Source organism: Polypterus senegalus, chromosome 11 (genome assembly GCF_016835505.1).
Source record: "Polypterus senegalus isolate Bchr_013 chromosome 11, ASM1683550v1, whole genome shotgun sequence".
Classification (NCBI taxonomy): Eukaryota; Metazoa; Chordata; class Cladistia; order Polypteriformes; family Polypteridae; genus Polypterus; species Polypterus senegalus.
The window spans coordinates 119,822,972-119,850,963 of NC_053164.1; the positions used below are offsets into that span (position 1 = coordinate 119,822,972).

General features: G+C 36.7%; 1 protein-coding gene across 1 annotated transcript in view; it reads left to right on the forward strand.

Moving 5' to 3' along the window:
• The window catches only part of gfra2b (GDNF family receptor alpha 2b), a 464,618-nt gene extending 437,804 nt beyond the window's left edge, over nt 1–26,814 (forward strand). The window contains exons 8-9 of the mRNA XM_039769575.1: nt 21,233–21,286; nt 21,623–26,814. Of these exons, the coding sequence (XP_039625509.1) occupies nt 21,233–21,286; nt 21,623–21,778 (210 nt within the window). The 3' untranslated portion in view covers nt 21,779–26,814. The remainder of the gene's footprint in view (nt 1–21,232; nt 21,287–21,622) is intronic.
• Nucleotides 26,815–27,992: the final 1,178 nt, after the last annotated feature.

The window sequence follows — 27,992 nt, forward strand, 5'->3', positions numbered from 1 at the left end:
TTCCAGGTGGGCTAAGACCAGAAATACAGGCTGGTTTGGCCGTTTTTGTTGATTTCTGAGGCCGTCTCTCTTACATTTTGAATTTTTTTACTTAGACAGGAGAGGTTAACTAGGAGCTAGACTAAACAATTGTCATAAAACTGGGAAGAAGTCTTTACCATGATTCAAATCTGTCAAAAATATGAAAACTAGAAATGCATAGCAAAACTCTAAATCTATTAAAACCTCCAAAACAGACTTGTGTAAGGGACAATTAATTGTTAATTGCCCCTAACTACACAATTAAACATGAGTCATAGTTTGATTTCTTAGTGATAATAAAAAATGACTAAAAAGCCATAATTCTTAGTACTGCCAGCATTATGACATCAGAAATCCCACGATGCAAATCACATAAAAAAATATAGTGTCACCAATTACAAACCAACGCAAAATGGTTGTACCCATGCAAAACAAAAAAGGGTCACAATAGCAGTAATAAAACTTTGTGATATCAGAGACATGGGTTTAGGTGTATGTGCTCTGACTATTGGAGACTTTAGATGTTATGAGCCCTTCACCCAAGAAGAAAGCCTTGAAAGGACTGGATGAGTTTAGGGATCTCTGGAAGGCATAGATTTTTGAGTACTTCTGTCACCTCAATGAGAGACAGGTTTTATGAGCTTCAGTGATAAGTAGACAATAAAACGTGAGACAGTGAGCTGGCTAGAAAGGGAGATAAAACAAGCTGACTAGAAATCAGACCAGACAATGATCTAGCTAGAGACAGAAGCAAAAAAAAAAGAGTTGACCAGAAATGATCCCCAGACCACAGCCTTTGTGTCACTACTAAGGTTTTCAGAGCTACAGGATGATCCAATTTATATGGTATTAAAAGCTACATCTCTATTTGCTTTGGTTTCATGGCACTACTTGTAGTTATAATGTGTAAAGAATAAATCTTATTAAGCCTGCTTTCCTGTTTGCATATTTTGTTCTGTCTTATTCCCGAAAAGTTAAGACATTGAGCTCTTTTCTCAGCTCGGTCAATCAGGGTTGAAGGAGAGAAAACACTCCCAACAGAGAAACTACAGTACAGTCTTACCTGGGTGAGGTCTCAGGGACTTTAGTCCTGAACACAAGTGCATTGCAACTGTGAATTGCATATTCCTAAAGGTTGGTTAGTGTAATAAGAGGCAAGTGGGAATAGCAACAGAAGTGTAAAATATAACTTTAGTTTACAGAAAAACAAAGGGTATTAAAGTTATGAGGAAAGGTTTTTTCAAAATCTTTTCCCATGATGAAGTACAAGCCATACTTTAAATTTTTATTTTGAGGGACTTTTAAAAGGTCTTGCATTTGTAATGCTATTTCAAGTGATATTTAAGACTTTTTTACAACTTCAAATAAAGTATCACAGATTATAGGGAAAACTGTGAGGGGCATATAATTAAGACATATACAGGCACTAATGGCTTAGTTACTAGAAGGATAAATATTTTTTATCAGTAGTAAAGAAATGTGTATTCTACATTTTCAGTAAATCCTCCCAGCACCTGCCTTACTTTCTTTATGTCTGGGTAATAAACTGGTGGATAAAGACAAACACTACCATGTCACCCTTGGGCAAACTCTAATTATAAACTACATGCTTCAGTAATTACTTGTCCTATGTTTTCTAATTACCATTTTACAATAAATTAAGCTTTTCAGTTCTGGCCTATAGCTGCAAACTACCAAATCAAAACTGACATATGCTTTTTAAGCTAGACGTTTCCCTTTAATTTATATTTAGAAAGGAAAGACAAAACACACAACATAAATGTATACATGCTAAACCAAATAGCTATCTTAATTATTAGCCTTGGCAAGCCGCATAAAGAAAGAGTAAAAGTAGGCCCCAAAACATTTAAGTAATTTAACTCAAAAGTATACAAACATACTTACACTGGTCCCGAATCAATCCATGTTTTACCTTATAACACACACAAAAGAAATGCAAGACAACCATTTTCTTTACTCACTTTTGTCCACTGAAGTTCAAGATAGAAAGTGGTCTAAGTCTGTGTTTCTTGCAGTGTACAAATATTTGATCAATTTAGTAATGTCAATCTACCAGTCAGTAGTAGAAGATGCACACTAGCAACTTCAACTTTCACACAGAAAGCTTTCAAATATAAGTTTTGTCTTCAACTTTTATGCAGTCATATGAAAAAGTTTGGGAACCCCTCTTAGCCTGCATAATAATTTACTCTCCTTTCAAAAAGATAACAGTGGTATGTCTTTCATTTCCTAGGAACATCTGAGTACTGGGGTGTTTTCCAAACAAAGATTTTTAATGAAGCAGTATTTAGTTGTATGAAATTAAATCAAATGTGAAAAACTGGCTGTGCAACAATTTGGATACCCTTGTAATTTCGCTGATTTGATTACTTGCAACACCAAATTGGTTGGATTCACTTGTTAAGCCTTGAACTTCATAGACAGGTATGTCCAATCATGAGAAAAGGTATTTAAGGTGGTCAATTGCAAGTTGTGCTTCCCTTTGACTCTCCTCTGAAGAGTGACAGCATGGGATCCTAAAAGCAACTCTCAAAAGATCTGAAAAGAAAGATTGTTCAGTCTCATGGTTTAGGAGAAGGCTACAAAAAGCTATCTCAGAGGTTTAAACTGTCGGTTTCAACTGTAAGGAATAAAATCAGGAAATGGAAAGCCACAGGCACAGTTACTGTTAAACCCAAGTTTGGCAGGCTAAGAAAAATACAGGAACGGCATATGCGCAGGATTGTGAGAATGAATACAGACTACCCACAGATCACCTCCAAAGACCTGCAAAAACATCTTGCTGCAGATGGTGTATCTGTACATCGTTCTGCAATTCAGCACATTTTGCACAAAGAACATTTGTATGGCAGGGTAATGAGAAAGAAGTCCTTTCTGCACTCAAACCACAAACGGAGTCACTTGTTGTATGCAAATACTCATTTAGACAAGCCAGATTCATTTTGGAACAAAGTGCTCCACTGTATTAGCCTGGCGAATTCCTGTTGGCAGGCTATTTCAGATTTTAGGTGCATAACAGCAGAATGCCGGCTCACCACTTCTTTTAAGTTTAGTTCTTGGAATTCTAAGCAGACACTCATTTGAAGATCTAAGGTTATGATTTGGAATGTAAGGTGTCAGACATTCTGAAATATAAGATGGAGTGAGATTATTTAAGGCTTTGTAAACCATAAGCAGTATTTTAAAGTCAATTCTGAATGACACAGGTAACCAGTGTAGTAACATCAAAACTGGACAAATGTGCTTGGATTTTCTTTTCCTAGTTAGGATTCTAGCAGCTGCATCCTGCACTAATTGCAATCGATTGATGTCTTTTTTGGGTAGTCCTAAGAGAAGTGCGTTACAGTAATCTAGTCGATTGAAAACAAAAGCGTGAACTCGTTTCTTAGCATCTTTCAATGATATAAGAGGTCTAACTTTTGCCGTGTTTCTTAAGTGAAAAAATGCTGCTCTAGTGATCTGATTAATATGTGATTTAAAATTCAGGTCACAGTCAATAGTTACCCCTAAATTCTTTACCTCCATCTTGACATTTAAACCTAATGCATCAAGTTTATTTCTAATAACCTCATTATATCCATTATTGCCAATCACTTCTCTTTATTTAGCTTGAGAAAATTACTACTCATCCATTCAGAAACACAAGTAAGACGTTGTGTTAGTGAATCAACAGAGTCGGGGTCATCAGGTACTATTGATAAATACAGCTGCATGTCATCAGCATAGCTGTGGTAGCTCACGTTATGCCCCGAGATAATCTAACCTAACGGAAGTACAGTGATCCCTCGCTATATCACGCTTCGACTTTCGCGGCTTCACTCTATCGTGATTTTTTTCTCATACACGCTTACGTCACTATGCATGCGCTTTCTGAGAACTTTTATCTAAGCCCTACGATGGCTCCTAAACGTGCTGCTTTTTCTAAGCCTTCTGACAATAAAACTAAGCGCCGGAGGAAGATGCTTACTATCCAGGAGAAGGTGAAACTCTTGGATATGATTAAAGATGGCAATACCCTACAAAAGCCTCCTCACGCATATGAAAAGACAGCGCCAGCAACTGCCTATCAAGATGTTCTTTAGCCGCGCCCCCAGACACCCACTGCCTACTCCTAGTACTTCTTCACTGAAGACAACAACGCACCTGCTGAAGATACTGCACCACCTCTGAAGACTCTCCTACTGAGGTCGTACCTTCATAGGTTAGTGGTTGTGTGCAATTAAATGTACAGTACAATAATCTACTAGATAAAAGCGTTCGTGATTGTCCTTCCGTCCCGTGAGTGCAAAGCGTAGCGGTATTCCGCTTATTACAGACTTACTACTTGCGGCTTGAGGTGCGAAGCGACACGATGTGAGCAGAGTTCTGGTGCTGTCACCGTTCCCTTGCTTTTGTGTGCGATGTGCTGGAAAAATAGACAAAATTATGTCTCTGGAAATAATTAATGTTGATGGAGTACAAATGCCTCACCGCGTTGTAAATATCAGGGGAGATGGTGCTTGCTTATTCTCATCTCTAGCTTATTTAGTGCATGAAACTCCGTCTTTAGCGGTACAGATTCGGGCTGACATTGTATGACTTTGGACATTCACTTGAGGGGATAAAAAAAAACGTAGGTTTCGGGAGATGTTATGAATGGGCACTTTGATGTTCTCATTCCCTACACTTACATGCCTGATGTACACATGGAGCGCACAAAAATTGAGGATAAAAGTCGGTCGCCTTAAAAGGCGAGTGCGCCTAGTAATATGATATTTGTAGCATCTAATATGTCTTATTTTCTCTTATTTTGTCTAATATATTGGGTAATACGAGTGTAATGGTGACTAAAGGGTGTTATTTCATGTCTGGAGGGATCTAATAATGTTAAAAAACGTATTTAGAAGGTCGTAAACAGGTTTTCTATACTCTAACTGCGAAAATATTCAATTTATAAATAAAGAATCCTACTTCTCGAAAATGTATTTATCACGGTAGAGTCTGGAACGGATTAACCGTGATAAACGAGGGTTCACTGTATGTAGATCGAAAAGAGAAGCGGACCCAGGATAGAGGATGTGGAACACCATATAGAATATCATGTGTCTTTGGAGTATAATTACCACAACTAACAACTAACTAACTAACTTTCTACCTGCCAGGTAGGATTCAAACCAACTCTCTGTCAGAGAGACCCACCCACTGACTAAGGCGATTTCTAAGAATATTATGATCAATGGTATGAAATGTGGCACTCAGATCTAAGAGGATGAGAACAGATAAATGGCCTCTGTCTGAATTTACCCGCAAGTCATTTACTACTTTAATGAGTGCAGTTTCTGTACTGTGATTTGTTCTGAAACCCAACAGAAACTTATCAAGAATAGCATGTTTATTGAGGTGGTCATTTAGTTACATAATGACTGCCATCTCTAGAATTTTACTTAAGAAAGGCAAGTTAGAAATAGGTCTAAAATTTTCAAAAGCAGAGGAGTCAAGATTATTTTTCTAGGGGTTTAACTACAGCAGTCTTAAGACAGTCTGGGAAGACCCCCCATACCTAATGACGAGTTTACTATGTCAAGAATACTATCAATTAGCACGCCCAATACTTCTTAGGCAGAAGAACACCACATTCCAAGAAAAACACCTGCCACCTACTGTAAAATTTTGTGGAAATTCCATCATGCAGTGGGGCTGTGTGGGGCCCTTGTTAAAGTCTAGGGTCGGATGAATTCAACCCAATATCAACAGTCACAAAGTTAAAGTTATGCAGAGGTTGGATATTCCAACAAGACAATGACCAAAACGCAGTTCAAAATCTACAAAGGCATTCATGCAGAGGGAGAAGTACAATGTTCTGGAATGGCCATCATAGTACCCTAACTTGAATATCATCAAAAATGTATGGGATGATTTGAAGCAGGCTGTCCATGCTCGGCAACCTCCAAATTTAACTGAACTGGAGAGATTTTGTATGGAATAATGGCCAAAAATACCTCCATCCAGAATCCAGACACTCATCAAAGGCTATAGGAGGCATCTAGAGGCTGTTATATTTGCAAAAGGATGCTCAACTAAGTATTGATATAATAACTCTGTTGGGGTGCCAAAATTTATGCATCTGTCTAATTTTGTTATGATGCATATTGCATATTTTCTGTTAATCTAATAAACTTAATGTCACTGCTGAAATACTACTGTTTCCATAAGGCATGTCATATATTAAAAGGAAGTTGCTACTTTGAAAGCTCAGCCAATGATAAACAAAAATCCAAAGAATTAAGAGGGATTCCCAGACCTTCTCATATGACTATATACAGTATGCCTTAATACACTAATAATGGACAATCTGTCTGACCAAAAGAAATGGGCTAATCTTTTGAGGAATGCAAACATGTCTATTGTTGATGGCATGGATATTTCCAGTCCTCTTTGAGCACCTGTCCCAAGAGCAGATGTTAAAGTAGCAGCATCACCTCTTTCCATTGCAGGCCACCAAGAAGAGACAAAGCAACAGACTAAGCTACAGTGTATCATAATAATTGACAAAATTGTAATAAAACAACAGCCTGACCATCAGCTCTTACAGAAATACACTATGCTATAATAATTCATTGTCTGCCTTGATGCACTTGTAAATAATCAGACAATTGTGACATTTCATACAGTAGTAGCCATAGTAGTTGATGGTTGACGTTTACAATAACATTTTTTTTGTGCTTGATCAACCTTCTCCAAACAGCTTGGTCAAGCACCTCCTTCCATTTAAGCCATTTTCCTTTAGAACTTCTTTTAGTTTATCAATCCACCTCCACTTTGGCCTCCCTTATTTTCTCTTCCCCTGTACTTCCATTCCTCACTCTTTTGCCCACATACTCATTGTTTTTCCTCTATACAAGTCCATTCCATTTCAGCCAACTTTCCTGTACTTCCTTAGATATCTCTCCTTCTTTTGTTGTACCTCTGATAGTCTCATTTCTTATTCTGTCCCTTTTTGTAACTCTACACATTCATCTCAACATTCTAATTTCTGCCACATCTAAATTCTCCTGCACCCCCTTTATTGCCCATGTCCCAGCTATCAGTGCTGGTCTTTCCCACTGTCTTAAAAATCTTAGCTTTAACCTTGGCCTTAATTTTTGATCACACAATACTCCTGATACCTTCCTCCAATTGTTCCATTCACACTGCACTCTATGGTTATCTCTGCATCTAGTTTTCCATCTCAGGTTATCAGTGATCCTAGATATTTAAATTTATCCTCTCTATTCAATAGCTGTCCCTGCAGGCTAACTTCTGGATCCTGATTATCATTAAACCTCATATATTCGGTCTTCTTCCTATTTATCTTCAACCCTCTATCTTCTAAAATTCTTCTCTATTCTTCGATCTTCCTCTCCACTTCCTCATATGCAGAAAACTATGGGCAGCATTCCAAACTAACAGTTAGCATATAGTCTTGAAAGCAAGAATAGCACAGTGTAAGAACAAACCAAACAGCAAAGAAAATCATAGAAACTCAGTTTGTCATTATATATAAAGCTCCCAGCTCACTTGTTGCCATTCTTTGCCTCCAATGATGAAAATGTTTTTGACTTATTTGTCATCTCTAATGAAGTGGGCACAGACTATTCCAGTACTGGCTCTTTTCTCTTCCACTTCAAAGATGGCCCTTCTCTCAACTCAATTTTGGCCACAACTCTGTTGAAGAAAACATGACCTTGCTGATGTTCAGCCTAATCCAATAATGTTACATCCAAGACAATTACCTGCTCACACAATATCATTAACACAATATTTTGATGTCATATACAGATGCAGATATTTGTCTTGGGTATGACGTTAAACTGCATCTGGCCCTGCAAGCAGTCCTCCAACTTGCAGGGAAATCATGGGGTTCGGTAGCAAGATTGACACTCTTAAATAAACTTCTCGCAGCTCTAAGACAACACATAGGACTACTTTCTGCTGTCCACGGGAGTAGGTCTGCTGCAGCTGCCCATTGGAAGGTTGCTCATATTATGAAGGGGATCGGGGAAAGCCCTCAGGAGCTCCATCCCTGGAAGAATCAAAACCAAATGAGAGCCAATGGGGTCAGGTCTGTCAGGGATCAGAACTGGTGTAGTGCTGAAGCATCGCCCACTGCAGAGCAGCACTCAGGAACCAATTTGAGGCAGCCTATCCGGATAGTTGCATGGAATGTCTTTCCTCTCCGGCGTGATGATTATCTTCCTCTGCTGTCGGAGGAGTTGCGTAAATTTTGCATTTGGAATGAATCATTTCAGTCTTTTATCATCTAAAAAATATCTTGAAACCAAGAATATTTTAATTAAAAATAGCTGCATTATTTTTAGGAAAAATAATTTATGGTAAACTTTCTTTCAATATATTGATTGATCAAGTGTTTACAACCCATTAACCAAGACTTTGCAGATGTATCTTTTCTGTTGTTTCTTTGTATAGCTCTCTGTCAACTTTGCACACCTGTGTTTTGCATTATTACCTTTGTTACCTTTGACCAAAAATGTAGTCAGTGGGCAAGGTCTAAACTAAAATGAGCTTTGGTAAAATGTATTATTTCCAGTTTACTTTTGTCATCACGAGGATGCCTTATAACATGGAAGGCATGTTTTCATAAAATGAAAACTTTTCTGCTTCAAATTGGATATATTCAGTCTTTTGTTTTCCCATTTGGACCTCAGGCCCATCACCTCTAGTTTAAAATGCAAAGACAGTCTAGGGTTTTTTTTTAATAAAACATGCTTCACTTTAGAATACAGTTTCATGTGGCAAGTTAATACAAACCCTGATGGTGACGAAATAACTGAGGTGAAATATACCAAACGTATCCTTTAACACATTGACTGCTGTACCATTTATTACCAAGATGCTGCAATGTAGGTCTTTGTATATAAAAGAAATAATGAACTCCATCAAAACTTGTAAAAAATGTAATGTATTAAATGAGAAGTGACGCAAAATTACACCATTTATTGGCTAACTGAACAGATTACAATATGCAAGCTTTCGAGGCTGCAGAGGCCCCTTCTTTAGGCAAGTTGTAGCTTCACTTCTCATTGCATCCATAATGGCTAACTGGTATAACACCCTACTATTGAAGAAATGTATCAGAAAGCAATGGTTTTATTATCAATAGTAACTCTGTTAAAATCCTGGAAATGGAAAGAAATCTAATGAAAAAGGTAAAAAAAAAAACTTGCAAAACATGAAAACTATTTATATTATGACATTAAATCTTGTTTTCCTTATTGTAAGAATTAGTGACTATCAATAAATTTGTATTTACGATTATTAGCTTACTTAAAGAAATCTTATCAAGTAAATTTTGCTTACCCCATTGGCAGATGTTTTGCTAAATAAAAGCAAAACAAGTCCTATTTAAACTTTTTTGGCTAGTTTTAGTATATGCATTTTTTGCAGTGAATTGCTTTATTTTCACCAGCAACATGACTAACAGTCTGAATTTGAATAACAAACCTTGAAGTATGGCACCATTCGGAGAGCAGGCTTAGATGTACATGTGCCGTAAATATAAAGGAACGCTCAAAAAGTTTCCACACTTTTTTTTTTAAGTCTATTTATTAAGAATTTCAAAAGCAAATTGAATCACTTTTCTACATAGTCACCTACGTTTACGATACAATTTTGCCAGCGTTATACCAACTTTTTAATGCCCAATTACTACTCCTTCCGCCTTCACTGTTTCCAATGCAAATATAAAAGTGCGGAAAATTTTTGAACATCCCCCGTATAGCACATTTCTTTGTGCTGTCCACGCTTGTTGCACACAATACGTTTGGTAGATGGTGACTGTTTGCATTCAGTTAACAAAAGAAAATCCAATGCAGTACTGTCCTGAGAGCCGTGACAATTTGGATACCTGATGATGAAGAAACAAGATATGAATTAACTTGTACCACATGTTGAAAGTTTTAAATAAGACAGGAGTTTCAAAGTTATTGTTTTTGTAGTTTGAATCCCAAGACTGGACTGTAAGAATTGCTGCCATCTTTAAAATTCTGTCACATGTAATGACGTGACACTTGCCTTTACCATAAATAACATGACCATGTCCAAGTTTGTTTAGTTTTACGGAGATAAACATATTAGATGTTTTGGGACCTTATGTTGTCATTGATTTTGTCTCTTTCTTCATGCTACTTGGCATGGTTAATACTTGAGATAGCCATTTAGTTTAGTAAGTATAGATTTATGTTGTGTCTTTTTTCTCCTATTTTAACCATTTGTCACTCCTTCGTCTTCTTTCCATCCTCTATCTTGGTCAACACAAATACCTATTTTAACAGGAAAAGTAGAATTCCCAGTGGTGTAACTATAGACACTGCAGGTAGGGCAATTGCACTGAGGTCCATGGGAATGGGGGAGCCCCAGTGACTGCATAATTGTTATTTTGCAAGGCATTATTTATTATTAACATGCTTGCTAACTTGACATTGGAATTTGGATAAAGGTGTTATCCACACAACTCCATAAAGTTTAATTATTATTATTGACCTTTTAAGTAGCTTTCCTGTTTGGAAATATATCTGTGGATATATCTCACAGATAGTGGTGATTTTTAAAATTTTGTTCAATTTAATTTCACATGAGGGTATTAAAAATGTATGTATTTATTTTTTTGCCTTCAGGCCATTCATATTGTAGCTACATGCGTGGGAATTCCGTTTACTTTCCTTGCAATTTTTTTCCTTGTTTCAGTCCTCTGTTTTTAGCACTTATTCAAAGAAGTAACATAACCATTTTTATGTTATTTTATAAAATGCAATTTGTATCAAAAGAAAAACAAATTAGATGAAAATGTTTATTTTTACCTTATTGGATGATTAGTTGCTTACTGCCTTTCAATAAGTTTTATTCTTTAGATTCCATATGTAGCATATATTAAGATCTCTTAGGGTTGTATTTTTTATTCAGAAAGAATGATTTTGGCAAGGCGTGAGGGGTTAGAAAATGTGTTGACCTTCTTTTTCAAATTTTAGTGTTATGAGGAGTCAGAGATGATCCTGACAGGATTTAGATTGAGTAAAGCAATAACCTCGGACTAACACTGACCCATAACAGGGACCCAAGATAGTTGTTCTGTTGCAAAAGGGGAAACTTTTAAAATATTAAAGGAGAAAAAATGCTGTATTTGTTAAAGAGAGTTGTATATGAAAACAAGTTAATGTGAGGATCTGATCGGTGGAAAGCAATATAAATAATTGAAGTTCATTACCTTGGCCTCCACATAAATTTCTTCCCAGCAACTGTGATGGTGATTTTTAGGTCCGTTAACCAACAGTGTAGCGTAATCTTAGTAATTAAGTTGCAAACGTGGAATTTTAACATTTCTTTCATTATTTTGAAAACAAAACTACATAATTCCACGTGTAGAACTCTTGAAATGAACAGAGGCTAATTTAACAGAGTAAAGTTATGCTAAAATTAACATTTAACATGTCAAGTTTTCAATTCTGATCCCAATTATATTTTCTCATTTTAATTATATAGGCAGGGTGAGTATCATTTGGTTAAACTAAATATTACTTATTCAACCTGAGTTATCCAGGAAGATTCTTTGACATAATTGATACCATCATTACATTATGTACAGCAGTTTGATAGCTGATCTCCCAGGCTGTAAATAAAATTGATTTAGTTTTGGCTCCAAGGTAATGTATTTGTTACATTTCTGTAGACATAAATGGGACTATATTGCAATAGCATAGTCTGCTGTAATAAATCTGGAGGAGCTAAATGCAGTCTAGCCATGAAATAAATACAATTCAGACACAACAAAATACTTTGATATAATTTATTTCAAACAGATCAATTATTTATTCATATTTTATTCAAAATAAATCCATTATGCCATTCTGAGTCAGGCATTTATTGTGTGTATTGTGATAAAGTCATTGGCTTGCCTTTTCCAAGGAGGTCACTCATCTGCTTGCTCATCAAACACCACTCCAAAAATGCTTTCATTCTTGGCACTGCTGTTGTTCTCTTTTTGAGTATAGCCTGTCACATAGCCTCTGTGCCAGTGAGTCATTGCCCTGTCCTTTCACCCATTTAAACTTCCAGAACTAATGATGCATGGTCCACTTTATTCTTTTTCTAAGGTCACTTGAGTGATTGTGTTCAGCGCCTGAAGGAGTCTACTGTATATACAGTGTTCAATAACCAGAGGTCTTTTGACAGGGCAAAGGCTGCCATATTTTAATGGAAAAAAGCCCCTCTAGCAATGACTGGGAGTAATAGAAAGTTGTGTGCCTTATATCCACTAGGAGGACACAGTTCTCATTTTCTACCATTACAAGTTAAATCAGATATGCTTTTTATTATTTTATTTAAAATTGTATTCATCCACTTATTTGTGCCATTCATTTGTTTTACTTTTGTTACTCACTTTTCTGCTTGTGTGGTGAGCAATATTTCCAAAATGGAAATCTCTGAATTTTATATATTATCTATAACATATCTTTAAGTTATGGAGCCTATGTCAATATTATACACAATTGTGTAAAAGGTTTAAACAACTTACTGATGAAATTCATGACTATTATAAGAGTGGGCATTTTATTGTAAATACAGTATGGTCAAATTGGAATTGAGCAGATCTTCTGAAGCTCCAGTTTAGATCTGAATCACGCCACACATTTTAAGTTATTATGGTAAGAGACAGAAGGCTTTGCTTGTATACAGTATTAGCTTCATGAAATTTCTGAAAGTAAATTCTATAGTGAACAGAACTCTCTATTTTTTGAAATAATAATCCATTCTTTACTGTTTCATGTAGAATCTAGGATAAACCCTTGCATGTTTCTTGTATGTTAACATTTTTATAAAGAAATATACTAACAGGTAAGTAAAATGATCGTACTCATTTCTACCAGAACTGGCTCCATTCTCGAAATGGAATAATTGGGTTTGATAATGTATGTACACTATGCAGTGACTGTACATATATGGTGTAATTATGTATGTATCTTTTATATGGTGTGGATTTTGGATCTGTCTCACAGAAATGTAATTTTAAAGAGAAATGCTACACTGTTATTCAAAGTAAGAAATGGCCTTTGATTATGTATGTGATTCCTATTCTAATACTGGGATAAAAAGTGCATTAAATTAGATGCAATTCAATAAGGCAGAGTTCACTGCTTATCAGATTTTATGCCAGGAAGGTCAAAAAATAAAGGAAAAGTTGGTCAGAAGTCCAAAAGGATTAAATATACAAATCTTTGACTGAAATGACGAGGAAACCTTCATTGTGCAGAAATCGCCATCAAGGATAGACTTGAAATTGAGATCTGATTGAACTTCTACAAAGTTATTAAAAACTGCCATGAACTATCAGACTTTGAAAACAGCAAAATGTATTTAGACCAAGAATTGTAACTATTTTATCATGATCAAGGTTAATAATTGCTGACATCTACTCCAAATTGAATATATATTTTACACAAAAAAATGTGTGTGTACACCAAAGAATTTATTTTCTTTCATACTGTTTACACATGAAATAGTTCCATGTTCATTTTCAACTTTTTCAAAAGCAAACCTAGATTTCACACTTTGTACATTACTGTTTTTCATATATTTGGCAGTAAGATAATCCTACTTTTTTGTCCTTTTTATTTGTCCAGTCTTAGTGGGTTAGCAGCTTTGATTGTTAGGTAAAAACCAACAATTTGTAAGTACATTTCATAGCCTTTAAATGATTACATACCAGCATCAAGACTGGATGTAAGATTCAAAGGCTTTCATTTGATTTGTTCTAATTATAGGACCAATTTTTCTGGCATTTTTTCCATCTAGGAACCACAGTAGAGTAAAGAGTGGGTTTATTGGGCACAGTATAGGACAGACAGAACCACTAAATAATATGCCCCTTGAAAGTCTTTAAAATCAAATAGCCTTTAAACATAATTGGATGACCTCTGCACATAGTGAATAACTGTATAAAAAATAACATACTGTATTCCCTCCTATCTGTAGCTGTAGAGCTATTAGAGAAGAAACAATACACACTTAAACTGGAAGGTCACTACACCACTGCTGACACTCGGAGTATGTGGCAGGGATTGGGAAACATCACAGGCTTACAGAGTCAGAAGTAGAGGGTGGGCCACTGACAGTCATTACTTTCTGGATGAGTTCAATGAATTCTATGCCCGCTTTGAAGCCCACAACACAGAGTCATTGGGCAGGAAGGGGGCTAGTGATGGTTCAGTGCCCCCATTTACAATATCATCCACTGATGTGAAAAAGTCTCTGAGGAGGATAAACTCCCCAGAAGGCAGCCAGCCCTGATAACATCGCTGGACATGCACCCATCGCTGGACATGCACCCAAAGCTCGTGCTTCAACCCTGGCTGATGTTCTGGCTGACATATTTAACCTCTCCCTTAATCAAGCTACAATCCCAACTTGCTACAAAACAACCACCATTATTCTACTGCCAAAAAGAGCAAAGCTAATTGTCTGAATGACAACCGGCCAATTACATTTACTCCTACAGTGATGAAATCTGTATGAGCCACATCCAGACATTCATACCCGAAACAATGGACTCTCTACAGTTTGCATATGGACCAAATAGGTCAACAGACGACACAGTTACCATAGCATTGCATACAGTTCTTACACAACTAAAGAACAAGGACTACTATGCCCGATTGCTTTTTATTGATTATAGCTCGGCCTTTAACACTGTCATACCAGCTAAGCTCACCAACAAACTCTACACTCTAAGTGTGCAAGCTACTCTCTGCAACTGGGTCCTGGACCTTTTAACAGGCACACCCCAGTCAGTTAGGCTAGGGAACAACATTTCCAAAGCAATAATAATAAATACAGGAACTCCAGAAGGATGTGTTTTGAGTCCCATGCTGCCCACACTCTTTACCCATGACTGTGTTACTTCCCAGCATAACACCAACATTATTAAACTTGCGGACGATACCACCGTCATTGGACTGATTTCTTGGGCTGACGAGTCACCAAAAAGGAGGAAGGTGGCTGGCCTTGTGAAGTGGTGTCAGGATAGTAATCTCTTTCTTAACATCAGAAAAACGAAAGATATTATTATTGACACACAGAGGAAGAGGAGTGAACACACACCATTGGACATTGGATGACTGAAGTGAAAAGAGGGGCCATATTGACAGTTCTTGGCATAAACATCTCTGAGGATCTCATTTGGACCTACCATGTCACAGACCTGGCAGGGAAAGCCTGGCAGAGTATGTATTTTCTGAGAAGGCTGAGAAAGTTTGGCATGCCAAGCACTGCCCTCAGCATCTTCTACTGATGTACAATTGAAAGTATCCTCACCTACTCCATCACAGTCTGGTTTTGGAACCGCACAGCATGGGGTGGCAAGGTTGTACAGCAGGTGGTAAAATCAGCACAAAATATCATTGGAATATTACTCCCTGCACTAGAGGACATCTATAACACTAGAGTTGTCCAGAGGGCCCATAACATTATTAAGTACTCAACCCAACCAATACCATAAACTGTCCATACTGCTATTATCAAAGAGCTGCTCTAAGAGCATAGCAACTAGAATACCAAGGCTAAAAGACAGTTGTCTCCCTTATGCCATCAGGCTTTTAAACAGAACCCATCCGCTGCCCTCAACCACTGCAGGCTAGTGCGTGTCTGGAGGATTGAAGGCCATCTTGAGACCATATACTTGCAAAGCTTACATTGAACCATTTATTTATTTGCACATGCACACTTACGTGTGTTTGTTTTTGCATTTCTTTTTCACCTGAGTGTTTTTAGTTTATTGTTGTATATTCTTGTCTGTTTGTGTATTCTTGTCTATTGCTGGAGGACTCACAGAATAAAATTTTATTGCACTGAGTACATTTGACAGTAAAGTTGAAAGTATCTGTAGCTACAAACCTACAAAACATCTATTTTGGCTAAAATAGACAAAGTGACTGTGAAAGTTTTTTTAAGTGAAAGTTGTTGCACTGTCTATCATCCTTGGTTTGCTAGTTTGGGATATGTCTGTAGCCCCTCTTAATATTACTGGTGGTTTTACTTTTCAGAGCAGGCTTGTTTTGGTGTAATACTTGGGATTGTTAACCATAACCAGGATATATTTATGATAATGATGTAACTCTTGGGCGGCATGGTGGCGCTGCTGCCTCGCAGTTAGGAGACCCGGGTTCGCTTCCCGGGTCCTCCCTGCGTGGAGTTTGCATGTTCCCCCCGTGTCTGCGTGGGATTCCTCCGGGTACTCCAGTTTCCTCCCACAGACCAAAGACATGCAGGTTATCTGCATTGGCAATTCTAAATTGTCGCTTGGTGTGTGGGTGTGTGTATGTGTGTGTGCGTGCCCTGCGGTGGGCTAGCACCCTGCCCGGGGTTTGTTTCCTGCCTTGCACCCTGTGTTGGCTGGGATCGGCTCCAGCAGACCCCCGTTACCCTGTAGTTAGGATATAGTGGGTTGGATAATGAATGGATGGTGTTCTGGACTGGAAAAGTAAAATATCTTTAGCTTCCTGCAGTAAGTGGCAAAATAAGAATAAGCTAATAATCTTTCTTCTGTTTCATTTTTTCCAAAAATGGCAGTTCACTAAATTTCCATGTATGGACTTATATTTGTTTCTTCTCCTGTATATTTGGTCACATGAAACTAAAACTCATATTTTTTTAGAGTGTCGGTCTTCTTCCATGCTTTTTACATGTTTTAGGGGTCCATTCACTGTTATGGATCATGTAGGAGCTTTTTTTACAGCATTTCTCTCTTCTTTCATTGTGATAAACTTTCTGTTTTTAAATAACTAGGGGGCACCCTGCTCACTTTGCTCGCCCAACCCCGGGTTTGGTTTACCGGATATACAATTTAAAGAGATTGTTATTTTCATGAGAATTGTTACATATGCATTATTTTCACTTTTATTTTAAAACTGTTGTAAAAACAATACTTGTCCTTTATTTCCGTCCCCATGTGTGGTTAAATCTCTGTGTCACAGGGCGTATAACGCTGCTTGCGCTGTGAAGTCGGCGGGTGTGGGCTGAACGCATGCTAAGGTGATGCAGTCAGATTAGCTGCTTTCTTTCGGCTGCTGCTGCTGGCAAGCTGCATGTTCTGTTTGTCGCGCTGAACGTCGATCATTTAAAAGCCTGTACAGCAGCTGTCCTTTTGCCACTTTGTGTCTCTGCTGCTCGCATTGTGTTGGGGGTGTGTTGGGGAGGGGGGGTGTTGGTGGGCAGAACACACATTAAGGAGAAGCCGTCAGATCATCTGCTGGCTTTCTGCTGCTGGCGAGCTGCGTGTTCTGCTTGTTACTTATCGTTGTTTTAAGAGCTGGGAGCACATGAAGTGAGTCTGCCAAAAGCATTCCAACAACTGTTAGGTTAGATGTCCGTGAATTTGTTTTAAATGTTGTCTCATTGCCTTGTCTCACATGACATTAAAGTGTCTCTTGTGGGACGTCAGATTGTCTTCCGAGAAGATCACGTCTCATTTCCCTAGTCTCCCTCCCTCCCAAGATTCTTTTTTCATAATAGACAGATATTATTAATTAATAATGTTAAGAATTGATCTGTGGCTTGTAGCCTATTACTATAAATTACAATAATTTTTAAATAGATTTTTAAATTGAATTGAAGATATCCTGCTGTCATTACAAACTCAATAAGCTGCAAACTTGGGAGATGTTACAGGGTGAGCATAGTGGATCTGAGGGTACCTTGCATCTTGAACATCTGGATATTTAAGAGACTCTGACATAAACTTGCATATCCTAGAGAGTCCTGTACTCAGCTGGCAATCACTACTGCCAAAAGAGCTTCTTGGAGGAGTATGGAAAGAGGAATGATCCAGAGTGAGGTCAGAAGTGGGATGGAAAGGAGTCAAACATTGGACAACCTCCATATAACAAGGAATGTTTAATCACTTTTTACGTAAGTTAAAACTGTGACATCTACTGGCAAGTTACACCAAGGTCAGGTACTGTGGTACCGTTTTAAACCACCTATTTCAGATGCTAGGTAATACTAGATAGGTTTCATCTGATGTGATCAGACTAAAAAGGATCTGGAGACTTGTATGAATAAGAAATGTAAGAAGTCGAACACATTACAATTAAAGCTGTTAATATTCATTTTTAAACTTGGCAACAGAAACTATTTACTCTGATACCAAAACTGTAATGATGGTCATTCTGAACAAACGTGTAACTGCATTTCCCTTTTGTGGACACAACAAGGTGGACCTGCTTTATTGAAATGTTAAAGCTTTTAAATGTACATCTGTACAAGTCTGGCCATCTTATTGACACCTGCAAACATGTTAATGACAGCACCAGCTCTCCAATATCCAAGAAACAAGTTCTTATGTACTGTATATATACTCGCGTATAAGTCGGGTCTTGAAACCCCAATGGATCATAAAATCAGACCCCGACTTATACGTCCCTTCAAAAATGCGACCCTTTATTATTTTTTTTACATCTTCTTGCATCTCACCAGTTTCTCAGAAACATCAAATTTTGTTGCAGCAGCACAGTTACCAATTTCTTTCACCACTTCAACAACTTTTATTTTAAAATGAGCTTCATATTTTCATCTGATCAAACACTTTGTTGTAGATAAGAGATGCTCTTACGATAAAGGTGTATGAGGGTGTGAGATACAAAAAACACAAAACATTGCAAATGTCACTTCAGAATAGTTTGAATATACAGTACACCCCTCAAAATTCGCGGGGGTTACGTTCCTAGAGCACCCACGAATTCTGAAAAAACACAAATTTTGGATGTGGTTAAAAAAATGCCTATTTTTATAGTTAAAACCCTAAATAAGCCCCCAAAACACTTTAATTTCATTTCAACCTCAACTTTATACATTACCTAAAAAATAATGTAAAGGTAAACCCATATGCTGTACAGTACTGTACTGATATGTCACCCGCTGTGCTAGAATGTAAAATACCGATGTTACCGCTATATGTACTGTAATTCATGCAAGCATGTTTTCATTGCCAGAAGCCTTAGAAGGTGCAGGGCGTTTCGGCGGCATCTTAGAGCTTTAACCATTAAACTGCCACATACTTGGGGGTTAATGCATCCCCTGGATGCCAAGTACATTTTTGCTGCACTTTAAGTAAACGTCCCAATTCGCAAAGAAAAAGTAAAATTTTAATGGAACACATTTTTTTTCATGCAAAGAGCATCACAATTACTGCAACACTGATCATTTTAAACACTGCTAATGAACAATAAAAACTATTTATAAAACTACTGGAACAATATGTACAAGGTGCAACTGATGCCATGGATGAAATTCAGTAAATCACTGAGCCAACTGCGCTTGAACTGGCAGCACTCAAGCACACAGAGGTAAGGGCTGATGCTTAGTCTAGTGCAGCTGCTTAGTCCCAGGGACAGTGAGGCTGCAGTGCTGCAGGACATCACGCTTGGGTCACAGAATTGCACAGAAACACAGGAGATTGTAGGGAGAGGAACTTTATTCAAACACTTCAAACAAACATGTCTCTTTCAGAAATAAAACGAGCTCAGTATGCAGTTACCGTAGTTCTCAATTAAAGAATAGACAAACATCATAGGGGAGCACTACGGTAGCGGGACTCCCAACAGGAGCAGAGGATGTCTGGGGGAGGAGAGAGAAACAAAGCAATCAGCCAAAAAGGACAGGTGCTATTCAATCTTTTAAGTATGTGTAGCATCGCACAGGAAGCATATCATGCGATAGAGCAGCCACAAGTAAGCCCAGCAAGGGAGGGAGCAATGTGAAAGTAGTCTATAAGTGTTTTTTAAGAGGGGTTTTTTGAGCAGTGTCCGCATCTTCTAGGGGTGCGTTCAGCCCACCTGCTCACTAGGGGCATGGCAGTGGTCATGAGCTGGCTGCTCAATGAATATACGGCACTGACTCATCAGCTCCCGTGTGCTCGCAAATGGCAATGGGAAACGACTATAGCTGGTTGTGGCGGTTTAAGGGTTAAGAGGAACAAAACAGAAAACACAAGAACACTCAGCAGGAGGTGCATCACAGTCAATCAGCAGCAATGAGAAATGAATAACGCTGTAGTGGTCTGGTGCCGCTAAGATTCACATTGTCAAGAAGACGGTGATTTATTTATTTTTACGGTGGAGATTCCAGGGATGCACCCAGCCTTGGCCCGAAATGCACGCACTCACAAACAGAGACAAAAACATAGCAAACTGGTAATCAAACAGCAAATAAAGAATGTAATGAAAACAAATGAAATATATGAAAACAACGATACTACCTCTGTTCCCCTTATGGCGATTACAACATTAAATACAACAAAGCACAAACAAAACACACACAGTAAATCATGAAAAACGTTCATGAAAAACGTCAACGGATGAAATGGAATGATAAAAATAGATAGTCCAGAGATCTGCACGTTGAATGGGAATGTAAAAATCTGTTTATATAACTGCAAATCTTTCATTTACAACAGTAGTTAGATGCTCCCCAATGTAGGTTCTTTGTGAAGCTGGGACACTATGTACGCAAATCCAAATATGGTTAACACAAATAATCAAATGAAAATCTAACTAACATCTTTTTAAACATATGATAAAGCCTTGAATTGTTAATGAATTAGATAATTATATTACAAGCATCTCACCCCATAGGAGTATATTATTTGGGGATTTTTTAAATATTTTTTGTCAAGAACAAGGAAACAAGACCCAAACATTCACTCAGAATCAGTTCAAACCAATACATAATGGAGCACTAGAACCATACAGGAGCTGCTCTCACACATGGCAGCCACAGTCATTTTATAGTTGACAGTGAATCTAATTACAACCTTTTAGACTATCAGAAAAAAATTAGAACTCCAGGTGGTAACCCAGCAAGCGCTCCAGTTCCTCCAGCTGGAATCAATCCAGGGTTCAAAAAATTGGAACAGCAAAGATATTTCCTTTGCCAGTATGTCACTATTAAAATATAATAGTAATGCTATTCAAAAAGCTTTGTCTCATCCTTTGGTTATAATTATTATAACTACTATATTACAAAATCTCAATATACTTTTCATGCTGTATCTGTCACTATTCCAGCAACAATATGCAAACATCTTGAACACTATAATTTATCTGAAGACTCAGGAAGTTAACAGTTATACCACAATGTGTTTATGATTTTTTTTTCCTCTTCACAGGACAGTGGAACAAAGTGCAACGGCTCAAAGGAACAAAGATTCTTCCAACCTGAGGTAAGTTCATTTTTCATAGATCAGAATTTAAATTAAATAATGAGAATTTAGAGAAATTAAAAATGTAGACTAGTTTTCCTAGCTGTAGATGAATTAATAGTGATGCTATAATCATAATGGTATGAATAGACATTTCAGATCGATATTAGAATATTAAATGACATTCAACTGTCATTTGAAAATATTTGCTAATAATAATAACTGTGTGGTGGTACCAGCCTTCCTTTCTATGCATATCATTACACTACCTTCAACAAATGTTTTATTTTATCTTGTTGAATAGTTCCTAAGGTGAAGACAATTGTTGATTTTTGAAAATTGATTTCCTCTCTGCAGAACCAAGTGGACCCTCCTAAGTCTGGCACTCCTTCAGAAATGGAAAACCTTTCAGAATCTGGCAGTAAGGACGATATCAGTTCAGCCCAAGTCCAGCTGTGCAGCAGTGCTGTGTTTCTAATGGCATCCTGCGTAACTGTGAAACTGGTTTTATAAAGATCAAGTTGAAACTTCATAAAACAACATGCTTATAAGCAGACCCAGAGCGAGGGAACTGTGATTTTATTCACATTTATGTTTCAAATATGAGCTTTTCTGAAGACAAATAACAGAGTACACAAGGCATAACAGTCATGACGACTAACTGCCATGGTTTAGACAAGCTCTTGATTCCAAAGTAAAGACCTACTGAAACACAGAACAGTTCATAGCAGGGTCATACTTCCTTTGGCTGCTTTGGGATCATTCCCATGATTCAGCCAAATACAATTTGTGCTTATTTAGAGGGACTGTTTATTTACATTTACAGATAAGTGCAATGACCTTGAAAAATCAAAAGACAAAAATGATACATTTGGATAAGTTGGATCGGCGTGCACTGTGAACAAAGGATCTGCCCCGTGTTTGTTTCCCCACATGGCATGCAGCCTGGAGGGAGTTCATCTGCAGACAACAGTGCTATCATTTTTCAATATATTATTTTCTTTATGTTTTTTTTTTATAAGTTAGTTGCCCAGATATATTCTATTCAAAAAAGTAATTTTGGTATTATCATTATTATGTCAACATAATTTGTAAGTACTGAATTATACAGTAAACTGATATAAGAATATGTAACATTTACACATGTGTAAAATAAACACATTTATATATACGTACTGTATATCATAAAACAAATGTGTGTACCAGAAAGTGCTTAAGCAAGGAAATTTAAACAAAAGGAAATTCCCTGTAGCTATTTTTATTAATATGCAAATTTGCATTATCCTATTCAGTACTGTTCTTAAATGTAAGTCTCTTCACAGTGGACTGGCTCAGAGCGCTTTACAGATTTACAAATATAAATCAGCTACCTTTTCATTATATCAGCATTACTAACAATGCCTTTAACAGTAGCAGGTACTTTTGAGCAGAACTCTTATTTTTAGGAGAAATGGCTTCAGAATTCTCTTAGACAGCAGCATATTCATGGTATGTACGAGTCTATTGGGAAGATGACCAATTAGCTTAAAATAATCATTCAGTTTTAGACTAATTATTTTTCTCAGACTAATGTAATGCAGCACAGTGACTTTTCTTTTGGTCAATCATTACTCATATATATTTATATATACATATAAATCATATATCTCAAGCTTTACCATACTATATTGTGCTCTACTCAAGTGAATAAGCACTTGTTTTGCATATAAAGCGGAGATTGTTCTACTATACATTCAAGGTCATATTTTACTGATTGTATTTTTATTGCCTTATGCATGGTCAGGCTGACTGAGTAAATGGAACCTAAAATATTTACTATAGGATAATCACCTCATTTAAATTGCTAATTAAAAACACGTTATTGTTTCAGCTCTTCCTATTTTTACACAAAACACATTTTTCTAAAGAACTCCCAGAACGTGTGCATCCTGCCATGCAATCCAAGATTCTAAATTACTGAAGTAACAATGGATTTCACCTTGTATACCTATCAATAAACAAACAATAATAATCTAAAATGCTACAACAAGTAATATTTCTCGCCAACATTCTCATTATCAAGCAGCATTACAGTTTGCCATTTCTTTCCATTGCTTGCAATATAAATAAAACACTTCTATTCTATGGTGAAACTCCTATCCTTCACTAATAATAGTATTAATAATTTTGAAACATGAAATGTTTGATAATCATTGCTTCCATTTCTTACTCCCTGCTCTGTCTATAGATTCAGATTATGGAAACACATATGATATTCTCATTTCATGAAAATGAAATTGATTTGAAACTGTTAAATTGTGTCTTTTCAGTTCTTTGTTAAGGTAAACCTCAATTCTAAACAGCAATTGCGTCTCGTTGGTTGTACTCTGTGTAAACATATTTGTAAAATATCCGGTTTGTTTAGCTCATTTCGACTTGCCAGGAGAGGGTTTGAAAGGGATGAATTTGGAAATATTTTGGCAGCCCTTTTAGCACATTAATGTAAGGATTGCGGTCTTCCTGACTGATACGGAGCGCCTGTTGCTTTTTCCTTGACTTTGATTTTCTTCTCATGAAAGCAAATAAAATTTTGTAAATATTTCAATATCATTATCGACACAATAAAAACATATAATAATTCAGTCTAATGTGAAAGGTGTGTTTAACTATTTTTGTACCAAAATCTGCAGTATTAACACTGTAACTGCCCACTGAATGTTAACAGTTGCAATCTGCTCTTCCGTATATGCTTACTGTTAAATTGGCCAAAGTACACACACCTTCAAAGCAATTTCTCCTGTAACAGGCTTTAATTTTTATTTGGCCTCTTCAATGCTCTCTTCTGTTTAAAGGCAATTTCTTGTTATTTGTTTTACATTCATTTATCGTCGGAGTGAGATATTCCATTTCTTAAGATAGGTGTGATACTCTGCTTTTCCTGCACTCCCATTAACATCCTCCTTGTAGGACTGTACCATAGCTGTAAAGCAAGTGTTCTTTCCGATTAAATATTTTAGCAGGTGCCATTACTCAAGACAACTTAAATGGTCTCTGCACATGGCAATTTTAACATATATTTTTTTACAAGTAAATCAAGTGAAATGATTTAGGAGACAGTGAGTCAGAAGTGAGATATGAAGTGGCAACTTTGTATGTTAAACTCTAGTGGCATGACTACTAGGCCACAATGACTGTTTCTTGTATTCTCTCTATCCATAATACATATCATTTTAGATTTTCTTCTGTCTGTTTGTCTCTCTCTAAATCTACAGTAAATATAGTGTATATATTGTACACATACTGTATATCAGTTTCTTCACCTGCTTAAACTAGTGCAGTATTGCAGAAAGCTACAGTCTATCAGACACAACTCTGGAAACAAAACGAGTCCATCATGGCACACACGTATTCACCGTGGAGTACTGCCCTGGAAGAGGAAGAATGTGCAAATGCAAATACAGTCATTGGTTCTTTTGGATTTAAATTTGAACGATTGCAGCTGTAAGTCAGCAGGGAAGTCCACTCCACCGATGCCCCACCCTGTTTCAGAAATATGCACAGATAACACAATACCATTTCATTTTTGTATTGCAGGGACCTTCCAATTTAATTTATTTCATATTAATCGTTTATTTCTAGATTAATTTTAGGCACATACCTGTACATAAGCTTCATATAATAATTTCTTCAATTTCTTTATGATTCTGTCGAGAACCAAGAGTCAATTCTAGCAGCAGTGGGAAAAGAAAGATCCAAAGCTAATCAGGAAACCATATCATTACACTCGGACACTTTCCTACACTCACTCATTCACTCTTATAGGGCCAAAGATAACTGAATATGCATACATTCGATCTGAGTGATTCTGTTACAGTGTTATGGATTGTTATTGAATTGGAACAGAATAACTTTAACTGAAATGGCCTGTGGAAGAAAAATAAACCACATTAATTCATTAACAAAATAGAATTTCTTTATTGATGGACCGAGAATCCCTTTTGAATTCTGGAAATTTGCTATCTTTACCCTTTTAAAGGTTCCCAAATCTGCTTATATCCATCTTCCTTATGTCATACATGGTGTGGTGATAACACAAAATACCAGTACATGAAACAATGAAAAATCAGGATATACAGTATATGGTACTCTTTATAGCTCCACAAATATTTTTTGCTTGTTATTTAGAGAAATAATTAGTCCTTTTTCTATCTTTTAAAGTTTTACACCCTGAGTTAGAATTGTAAACAGGACGTTGGCCCGTCTCTTACAGACATGTAGAAATGAAATTTATTCTAAGGTTGATATTTCTTGTAGAAGTTACCACATTCAAGAAGGATACCAATATTTCCTGGTAGAAACCAGCTTTGCAATTTCTCGTAAATTTGCAAAGACGGGCTCATACAAATAATAATTAATATTTAAAAAAATCTTTCACATGTATGTAATGACAAAGAAATCATTTAAAAAACCTATTCATACAATTTAATGGTAACATAGTAACATATATAAATAAAGATAAGAATACATAAAAGTCATAACTGTAACATTTCATTGTATGTCTTTTGTATTCTCAAGCATTTTTTGTTCATTGGAAATAAGGGCAACAACGCATTTTCTTCAGTGTTCCATGATGAGTTGAAAACACTACATATGTATTTTTAAATCTAAATGCAAAACACTTTTAAAAATAGTCACATGAAAGCATTTGTGGCCTTTCACCTCAAAGAGAAACTGCATAGTTGAAGGGGTACAAGAATTTGGTATATTCTGTTGGTGTTCCCAAATACTTACCAGATGTACAAGTTGCTACTGAAGTTGTATGAAAGAGTTGTTATATGAAATATTTTTGATGGCTCTGTAAATAATTGATCCTTGGCAAAGCAAAATTAAATATGAAGATTTCAAGTAACATTTCTGGGGTCTTAACAAGGCAATCTTTGTTCATCAACTTCTATATGGAGGAACATCTTGAAAATGTCTTTGTGGAAGGTAATGGGACAGCCTGCATTCTAAAAACAAAGAGGACTTTTACTTAGTTTTCAGGGAATTCAGACAATGGTAAGGGTATCTTTGGAGCAAATGTTTTTTTAAAATTTTGTGCACATACAGTACTTTTGTGTGAGTTTTCATTTTTTTAGTGCTCAGTGGTTATCTTTTGGTGTACATGCACAAACACATATACACACACAGGATAGCAAATGAGAAACACAAATGATAAATGCTGCGTACTAAAAAATGGGTCAACTTGTACTTGTTTTGGTATAGTATTGATGAATTCCAAATATATACAGTATAAATATATATATATTTCTGAAACTGGTAATGGTGCAATTTTCAGTTTCTTCAGTTTGAAAAAAGACTGCTGCTTTTACTCAATGTGTATATTTTTTCTGTGAGTATAGATAAAAAATGTTTCCCTTCAAATGTCCCAATGTAATTTCTATTGTTGCATAAGTGACCCCTTGTTTAAAACCAAAATGGGGAAATACAATGGAACAAAACATTAATCACTAATAAAATGGGTAATAAAATGGCACATGTGTCATTATGAGTGCCATAATTTGACTGTGTTTGAAAATGTCAATATGTTTCTTGTGTGTGGTGTATGTGTGCTTGTATGTATATTTATATATAGTAATAAAAAACAAAGGACAGTTAGAAAGAGTTGGGGTGCCTCAAAGGCAAACTCCATATATTTGATGGCAAAAATCAATCAAAGAAGGCAAAATTTTCAAAGGTCTTTTCAGACTGGAGTCAGATTGTTGACTGGGGCAAAGATGGCAGTTAAGCCCCTTAAGAGAAGCCAGACCGGAGGGGGCATCATTGGGACTGGTGGGTGTCTGTAGGAACAAAAGGAGGAGATGCATTAGTTAACAGTGCCTTGGCTCAGGGAGGAATTACAATTGGATGAGCCCTCAAGTTGTCTTCTAATCACACATGAAACAGAAATCATTTTGGACATTTGCGACTATATATACAGTCGTATGAAAAAGTTTGGGAACCCCTCTTAATTCTTTGGATTTTTGTTTATCATTAGCTGAGCTTTCAAAGTAGCAATTTCCTTTTAATATATGACATGCATTATGTAAACAGTAGTATTTCAGCAGTGACATTAAGTTTATTGGATTAACAGAAAATATGCATCATAACAAAATTAGACAGGCGCATAAACCTGGGCACCCCAACAGAGATATTACATCAATACTTAGTTGAGCCTCCTTTTGCAACTATAACAGCCTCTAGACACCTCCTATAGCCTTTGATGAGTGTCTGGATTCTGGATGGAGGTATTTTTAACCATTCTTCCATACAAAATCTCTCCAGTTCAGTTAAATTTGGTGGCTGCCGAATATGGACAGCCTGCTTCAAATCATCCCATAGATTTTCGATGATATTCAAGTCAGGGGACTGTGACAGCCATTCCCGAACATTGTACTTCTCCCTGTGCATGAATGCCTTCGTAGATTTCGAACTGTTTTGGGTCATTGTCTTGTTAGAATATCCAACCCCTGCATAACTTAAATTTTATTACTGAAGCTTCAACATTATCCTGAAGAATTTGTTGATATTGGTTTGAATTCATCCGACTCTCGACTTTAACAAGGATCCCAGTCCCTGAACACAGCCCCACAGCATGATGGAACCTCCACCAAATTTGATAGTAGGTAGCAGGTGTTTTTTTTTGGAATGCGGTGTTCTTCCACCGTGCAAAGCGCTTTTTGTTATGACCATATAACTAAATTTTTGT